The sequence below is a fragment of the Rhamphochromis sp. 'chilingali' genome, assembly GCF_963969265.1.
Source record: "Rhamphochromis sp. 'chilingali' genome assembly, chromosome: 21".
Taxonomy (NCBI): Eukaryota; Metazoa; Chordata; class Actinopteri; order Cichliformes; family Cichlidae; genus Rhamphochromis; species Rhamphochromis sp. 'chilingali'.
In genome coordinates, this window is record NC_137949.1 from 3,551,954 (window position 1) to 3,561,102 (window position 9,149).

General features: G+C 45.1%; 1 protein-coding gene across 1 annotated transcript; it reads right to left on the reverse strand.

Annotated features, from left to right (window-relative positions):
• Positions 1–222: 222 nt before the first annotated feature.
• On the reverse strand, positions 223–2,887 carry LOC308389622 (uncharacterized protein; the record flags this gene model as incomplete). Its single annotated transcript, XM_080871112.1, has 3 exons — positions 2,729–2,887; positions 2,203–2,278; positions 223–2,079 (listed from the first exon to the last, which is right to left on the reverse strand). The coding sequence occupies exons 2-3, from the start codon at positions 2,275–2,277 to the stop codon at positions 223–225; spliced, it is 1,932 nt and encodes a 643-aa protein (XP_080727238.1). The 5' UTR covers position 2,278; positions 2,729–2,887.
• Positions 2,888–9,149: the final 6,262 nt, after the last annotated feature.

The following is a 9,149-nucleotide window of genomic DNA, read 5'->3' on the forward strand; positions in this document are numbered from 1 at the left end:
TTGCCTCAGTTGTAATAGGAAAACACAGAAACACAAAGAAGTACCTCAAATTGCATTACAGTGGTATTTCACCAAATACTTTTTCTTGGAACTCAGTTTTTAAACACCTGAAACCTTTGCTGTGACATTCACATGGGAACACTTTAGTCTTAGTTCACAACTCAAATATAATCTGTTGTAAAACAACAATGGCTTTTAAGCCATTGTCCGTGAATCAAACCTTTAGATAATGTCCATAACCCACACATTTGATTCCAACACACTGTTCATCTCCGATCTGAAGTCAGGATAGCTGTCATAATTTATCGACAGCTCCAGTACACACCCACATGTGTGTGCCACAAGTCGTCTCTGGAAACCTTTCAGTTCGTTAAACCCAATGATGATGTTCTTTCCCAGATGTAAATCTGAACCTGTGCAAAACCTGAGGAACAAACACAAATGTTCCTTCTCAGCATTCTTCACATATGTAGTTAGATATTTCTGAATCAGCTTCTGGTGAGCCGTCATTGTTTCAGGGAAAGTGAGACACTTGAGAACTTTTCTCACAGTTGGTTGGAGGGTTTCATAAACTGAAGATAGATCACAAAGGCTTTCCCATGCAGTGCTGAGTGTTCTTGCCCACTGTTCAATAACATAGGCAGGCTCTTGGACAAGTGTTTTGTGTGCAAGCTCCAATAGGACTTCAGTGGCATTGCAGGCTGTTGGTATCTTTCTGCAGCTGTGGTTATCAAGTATGTCTATAAGTTCTTCTTGGTCCACGGTGCTAAAGTCTGATCGCCACGCCTCTAACACTGTACGCTCAGAGTCAGGCATGAACTTAAGGAAATTCTCCACAATATCACTCTTTACATATCCAAAGGCAGCTTGTTCCAGAATGGCAGGTGCAATTTTCACAGGCAGATATTTCTCTCTAACCCATCCAAATGCAATGATTCTGCCCACACTCTCCCACTCCGGTTGCCCAAGATCATGCCTTAAGAAGGGCACTTTGTAAACGTTTCCAGTGGTGCACTGGTCATAGAATTCTTTCCAGAATTCTGAAAGACAGTCTCTCACAACTCCCCCATCGTCATGGGCCATTTCAGGTGTTCCATCAGGCAGTAAGACCTGGATTTTGATGTCGACATCTTCAAGGTCCTTATCACTAAAATGTGAAATGAGCTCTGACATTACCTGCCCTCTGTGGACCACCACTACTCTCCTCACTCTCTCACTGGATGGACCAGGTTGTGGAGAAAAAATCAGGGTGTCATCCAAATTTATTGGCTCACTGTCAGAAAAGGGGCCAACAAAAATAATGTCACTGCTGTGAGAAGTGTTAGCGCTTAGAGACTGCGTGGAAGATTGTGGAAGGTTATCGTTTGGAGTGTCTTCAATGTATGTCACATCATGGCTGATTGTTTCAAATGGAGCAGATGTTTGGACTGTAGTGACAGTAAAAGAAGAGGTTTGGTTTTGAGGACTCGCTTCAATTTCTGAAGATGGATGCAAACCTGGGTTGGAGCTCTGAAGGCTGTCATTTTGTTTTTTCTTTGTGGTGAGGTAGAACCTGAGGATATTAAGTTTTGTGACATGATAAAGTTCTCCTACTGTCAATGCATCATCGACTATCATCTCTTGATAATCCTTCAGATCACAGTCAAAATCTGTTAAGGGCCCCTGAATGTTTCCTCCATCTGGAAAGAACAGGCCTGTTGCAACCTGTAATATGTCCCTTTTCTTGGCATCCTTGCAGATGTCTATTTTTCTTGTTCCTCCTCCTCGTCTAGCTCTAACCTGCTTGAAAACCTCAGTGTCTTCATCATAATGCATCCATCCTATTTCTATTTTTCTATTTCTCTTCAGAGCATTTCTTTTATGGGTTGTTTGGGAATGTTCTTCTTGCCGTGTGCTACTGCCATCCTCTTCAGATAATTTTCTTTTGGACAGTTTGGATTTCAGCCGTTCAAAAAGCGCTGACTTGCGGCTGCTGCCCCTCCGTCTGCAAAATCCAAATACTGCTAGACGATCACCGTATGATGGCAAATAAGTCTTCAGCTCCTCATCTGTCATTAGACTTATGACACTGGCATCAATCTAAAGATGGAAAAATAATTTAATTTATTGAAACAACCAGCCTTGAAAATCCAATTCTATTTTTAACTTAAGAACAATGAGGAAAAGTTGCATTTCAACCAGTATCTTGTTGGAATTAAGTACCTTCTCATTCTCCAAGGTCTGTATAATTTCCTCAGAGACTTCTCTTTGTTTCAAGAATTCAGTCAAGTCTCCCATGCTGTAAGGAAGGATGTAAATTAAAATTACAAAATTAAAATAAAGCCACCATATTATCGTCAAAGTATCTGTGCCTACCTACATTATGAGCTCTGACTATGGTGGAGAAGTGGGAACTGCATTTTTAAGTGTCCATTTGCACTGTAACTACAATCAGCATCACAATACAGTCAATCCCACATTTTCTCAGTTGTCTGGTTACAGTTTTATTGGTTTTGTTCCTTATTTATATAGTTGTCAGTCATATTCCCTGTTTTGGGTGATTTGTGATTTTGTTTTATACAGTGCTGTATACTTATTACGCATGCTTTCAGCAAAACGTCTGTTTCATCAGACGTAACAGGTGTCATTAGCGTGTAACAGAAACCTCATAGGTACCTTTGGTTAACCCTGACGTTGCATTCTATTCAACTTTGTATGTAACAATCGCTGTCACACTGTTTTTATATACCTTTTATCCAGTTATCATTTGTAGGAAGGCATTCAAAACTGAAGAACCTGGCGCCATTTGTTGTTAATACAGCAGCTCACGACACGATCCAGTTTTGAGTGCGCACCCCTTTGCGCCATATCCTTCCGGGTAACAAGGAAATGACATCAGCCACGTAGATTTCTTATTGGCAGCGCTAACTCGAAATTTCGAGTTATTTTCTCAAAATTTCGAGTTAATAACTCGAAATTTCGAGTTAATAAGTCCGAATTTTGAGAAAATAACTCGAAATTTCGAGAAAATAAGTCGAAATTTCGAGAAAGATAACTCGAAATTTCGAGTTATGGATCTTTTTTTTTTTTTTTTTAGTGGCGGAAACGGGCTTCCATATGTTTCTGAGTCGTCTATCAAAAGTTGCACCGATTTATATAAAGTTGTGCAAAAACGCTTTCTTTCGCCAAGACAATGTGTTTCTCACTGTTACATGCATTTGAATGGGAAACTCGCCCGAGACAAAGTATAGGTTTTCATTATGTGAATAATTTTAAAATCTTAGCTCAATCGGCTGCAAAACCTGTTTGCCCAGCACGGGGATATTGAGTTCTATAAGATAAAGCCATAAACATGTTTGTCTGAGTCTTCTATCAAAAGTTACAGCGATTTATATGAAGTTGTTCAAAAACGCTTTCTGTCGCCAAGACAATGCGTTTCTCACTGTTACATGCATTTGAATGGGAAACTCGCCGGAGACAAAGTATAGGTTTTTGTAGAAAACCCCTGTGATTTGTGTATATAGACTGTTCCACGGACCCCCTCTAACCACTGCTAAGATGGTACATTCCTCCCATCCCTTGTTTGTGTTTGAGCTGGTCCACCTTGATAGCGCTGGTGGAGCTGGGCTGTTGTACTGAACATGTGTAGTGCGTGTGCGTGAATGATAAGTAAGTGCCTTGTATTTGTTTGTTCTATGGTTGTAACTTATCATATACTTAGCTATGTACATTGGGTGATGCTTAGTAGAGTTTTCCAGCTGTTCGTGTAGCCACGAGACACTGTATATTCACGCTGATTTGACCAAAATGGCGCTACCCTTGTGAACTGAGCTGCCCAAAGTAAAGATGGAGTCTATCCCTGTGCAGCAGCCCATTTGTGTCCACCAGGGGGTGGTGTTTAGTCATTTCTGTTCAACCCTTTCTGTATTATTTAGACCAGTTTGGTTGACTTTAATTGTTTGCTAATTGTAATTTCTGTTATTTTACAGAACCACACACACATATACATATACTCACACGAATTCACTTCTGGAGATGTTTGGATTAAAAGAACCCTAATTATCATTGCTGTGGACCCTCTCTTTCATCATATAAGTCACCTGTGCCTTCTGACCGAGGATAGGAAAATCCTGCTGTAATTTGCCAGTCTATTAAGCACACACATGTCCAGTTCAAGTGGTCCTTCGAGCCGGATTAATTACAGCATTTCCTAACATGGCGACATCCCGATATGATGAAGAACAACAAGGTGCCCGGCAAAGGAGACCACATAGGGCTCCAAGATATCTGGATGACTTCATCTGGACCTATCTCCCACAGCCGACTAACCCAGTTCCACCGAACACTAACGCAGCTACTCCAATACACCAAATCGCTGGCATCGATGGCTCACCAGAGATGGAGAGAATAAGGAGGATGGAGCAGTGTGTTACCCAGGTACAGGAGCAGATGAGGGAGATACAGAGCGCTATACAAGTGTCTTTGAACTTTGGCCAAAGAACCCCCCAAGTACAGTTACAAACCCAGGTCCGGAGCCATAGTATGCCTTTACTAACTGTGGATAATAATCCTACACAAGCTCCTCCTATGGGCGGACTAGAAAACATCCCTCCCATATCTCCAGTAATACCTAGCCCTCAGTTTCATACTGTACAGCAGACCTCCCCTTCCACAGCTCATCATGTTGATAACCCTCAAATATTACAGTCAACAGCTCCTACTCTCCCTGTTAACCGACCTATTCCTCAGTCCCCTCCATACGTCCACTCTTCTATGCCATCAGCTGCTCAGCCAACACCAGTGGTACCCCGGTCTGCATTTACAGCAACAGAACAGCCACATCCTCCCTGGTATCAGCAAAGAGACCTGAACTGGCAGTCATCAACCCCACAGTGGTCTGTGCCACACAGTGCTGCTCAGTTTAGTATCCCTGGCACTATGCAGTACCCTGTCACGCTGCCGCCTGGCATGCCCTCTCCAGGCTATCCGCTTTGGACTTCAGGCCCACCTCTCAGTCAGCCATACGTTACACCAGTGCTGCCACCTGCTGTTAGCTCACAGTATACCTATCGGCATCCTGCTCCAGCTGCACCTGTCAGTTCACAGCATGATGTAATTCAGAGCATCCCACAACACTCCTCATCTCTGCTTTCCTCTCAGAGACCGAACTTGATGGAGATGGCTATTTCCTCTTCTTATGGCATCCCAAAACCCAACCTGATCCGCTTCACCACAGGAAAAGAGAGTGATTTCCTGCTACTGAAGAAAGGTCTGGATGGAGTTTTGGGACCACACCCACACCTGTCTGAGGATTACAAATTCCAAGTACTTCTGGATCATCTAAAGTTTCCTCCTGCGTTTCAGCTTGCAAAGAGGTATGTGCATGACACTATGCCCTTCAGTAAAGCAATGCAGGCTCTACAGCAGCGCTATGGACAACCACGCCAATTAGTCCAAGGTGAAATTAACAACATTTTGAGAGCTCCCACAGTGAAAGCTGGAGATGCACAGGGGTTTGAAGACTTTGCTCTATCAGTTAGTAGTTTGGTGGGACTACTAAACTCCATGGAAGGAGCTGCTAAGAGCGAACTAGAGTGTGGTTCCCATGTGGACAGGCTTTTGAGTAAACTCCCCTTCTCCTATCAAGACAGTTTTGCTGAATATTGTCTTGCAAAGGGCATCTTGCGGAGTGACTCAGCTAACACCTATACTCTCCCTGACTTTGCACAGTGGTTGGAGAGGAAGTCACAGGCCATACAGATATCACGAAGGGCTACAGAAAGCTACATATCTGATAAACCCCGCTCAGATCGTAGAGACAAGTCATCACGACCATTAAAGACATCCTCATCAGTCTACTATGGCACTGACAAGCCTACAACACCGACGGCTAATACCACTTCAGCCCCTACTGACAGTAAAGAACCTATGAAAGGGAAGAAAAGAGAGAAATTTAAGCCCTACTGCCCCTTCTGTAGCAGTACAGAACATTACTTGAGTTCCTGTTCTGACTTCAGTAAGCTGAGTACTACACAGATTATTACATGGATTAATGACAATAAGAGATGCTGGAGATGTGGTTGGAGTCACCAGCCTGACAGTTGCAATCTGAAGAAACCTTGTGCCACCTGTGGAGAACAACACCTGCAGATCCTTCATGAAGCTGCCTCTCGCCCAAACAAGAGTATCCTGACATTGAGTACAGCCTCCAGCATGGTGTATTTGGACCAAGTCACTCATTCAGGCAGAGTCATGCTTAAAGTGGTCCCAGTTACCCTCCACAACAATGGGCGATCTCTGTCCACCTATGCCATTCTTGACGATGGATCAGAGCGGACTATTGTTTTATCTGCAGCGGTTCATTACCTGCAATTAAATATCACAGAGGAGTCCCTCAAACTACGAACCATCAGGCAGGAGGTGTCACAGTTACAAGGCGCATCGGTTTCTTTTGAACTGAGTGCACCCAGCTCTCCCCAAATCAAACATCACATCAGACGTGTCTTCACTGCTAAAGAACTTAATCTGGCAAAACAATCCTGCCCAGTGGACATACTCCGTCAGAGATATCCACATCTGGCCGACGTTCCCATCAAAGCATTTAAGGATGTGCAGCCTATGCTTCTTATAGGCTCAGATAATGTCCAGCTCATCACCCCTCTGTCACCTGTCAAAGTCGGTCCACTAGGCAGCCCTGTTGCTGTCAACACTAACCTCGGTTGGGCCATCCAGGGACCAGCTACCTTTCTACATCTACCTACTGAAGCTTCATGTCTGCACACATCCCTGTTACCATCTCCTTCTCAAGCGTTAAGACAGAACGTTGAGAAGCTGTGGCAGTTAGATGTGCTCCCCTTTCGATCAGAGAAAGAGGTAACTCGCTCTAAACAAGACAAAGAGGCACTGGAGTTACTGCAGAAAACCACAGAACGTGTACAGGTGGATGGAGTAGCTCGTTATGCTACTCCTCTGCTCCGCCGCAGAGACTCCACTAAACTACGAACTGACCATGACGCAGTGATGGCTCTCCTTCGGTCCACAGAGAAGCGCCTGATTAAAGATCCTGATCTAGCGGCTGTGTACAATGCAGAAATACACAAACTGGAACAAGCAGGTTATGTAAGAAAACTCACTCCTGAAGAGGCAAACCTCACAGATGAATCCTGGTTCATTCCCCATCATATTGTGCATCATAACAATAAGCCTAGGATAGTTTTCAACTGTTCCTTCCAATACAGGCAAGACTGTCTTAACGATCAGCTGCTACCAGGTCCAACTCTCGGTCCATCCTTAATAGGTGTCCTGTTGAGATTTAGGGAGCACCCTGTTGCTGTGAGTGGGGACATACGAGGTATGTTCCATCAGGTGCGGCTTCTTCCGCATGACCGGCCCCTGCTGAGATTCGTGTGGAGAGATATGGAAAGAGATCGGAGCCTGGACATTTATGAGTGGTGTGTCCTGCCCTTTGGAACCACATGCAGCCCCTGTTGTGCCACGTATGCCCTTCAGCGCCATGTGCAGGATCATAAAGATGGCAATGAACAAGTACTAGACTCAGTGCTGCGCTCATTTTATGTCGATAACTGTTTGCAATCTCTGCCCTTTGCTTTGCAGGCACGACCACTTGTCGATAACATCAGAGAGTTGCTATCTACTGGTGGTTTCGAAATCCGACAGTGGGCAAGTAACTACCCAGAGGCCATTGCTCATCTCCCCTCTGAAGCAAAGTCCCCTACCTGCGAGCTGTGGTTGACTGAACACCAACCAGATCCCCAAGAACCAACTTTAGGCTTGGCATGGCACTGCTCCACAGACCAGATTGCCTACAGATGTCGGCCAGTGGTTCCTCAGGAGTCAACCATGAGAAATATCTACAGCATCCTCGCCTCTCAATACGACCCACTGGGCTTCATCATCCCCTTCACGACCCGGGCAAAGGTTATTGTTCAACGTCTGTGGCAGAATGACAGGAACTGGGATGATCCCATCGAGGGCGAGTTACTCCAGCGGTGGCAAGAGTGGGTGAGTGAGTTACAGTATCTACAAGAAATCTGTCTGCCTAGATGCTACATAGCCCCAGCAACCCAAGAGGGAACTTTCCAGCTGCATGTATTCTGTGATGCGTCAGAGAGTGCTTACGGAGCAGTGACATATTTGAGATTTAAATCGGCAGAACATGAGGTCCACACTGCCTTTATCATGGCCAGATCACGTGTAGCTCCCCGCAAGAAACTGTCAATTCCCCGTTTAGAGCTGTGTGCTGTACTGGCTGGGGCACAACTGTCTAGACTCCTCCTCAGTGAGCTTACTCTGCCCATTAGTGAGACTACTTTATGGACCGATTCTACCACTGTGTTGAACTGGATCCAGTCCGAGTCCTGTCACTATAAAGTGTTTGTAGGTACTCGTATTGCCGAAATACAGGAGCTGACTGAGGCCGCCAGCTGGAGGTATGTCCCCTCGGCTTTGAACCCAGCAGATGACATCACCCGGGGAAAACCATTACGTGAGCTGTCAAAACCTAGCCAGTGGATGGATGGGCCCCCCTTCCTGAGACAAGCATCTGAGCAGTGGCCAGCACGACCTACTGTGAGTACAGACACTGAAGATAATACTGAGTTAAAGAAATCAGCTTTCTGTGCCTGTGTCACTACAGATTTGGCACAGTCTGATCCTGCATACAACACCTGGGCTGATTTGGTGCAGGCCACCCACCTGTCTTCTCACGGGGCGGCTGGCCTCCCTATGTCAGCAGCACAACGACTAGAGACAGAAGTTCAAATTCTCAAACAGGCGCAACAAGAAAGCTTCCCTGTTGAAGTACACACCCTTAAATCTGGGAAAGAGGTGTACAAAGACAGCAGACTGAGCAACCTTTCTCCCGAATATGACAGTCAGCTTGGCCTCATACGAGTAGGTGGACGCCTCCGGCGAGCAGAGCAGATGGATGTTGATACTCTGCATCCTATCGTGTTGTCACCAGACCATCCTACTACTCAGCTCATCATCAAAGACTATGATACACGTCTCCTGCATCCTGGCCCAGAACGTGTCTTTGCCGAATTGAGACGCAGGTATTGGATTTTAAGAGGCAGACAGGCCATAAGGAAGCATCAGTATCGCTGTTTGGAGTGTAAGAAGTGGAGAGCCAAGCCTGTTTCACCGAAGAT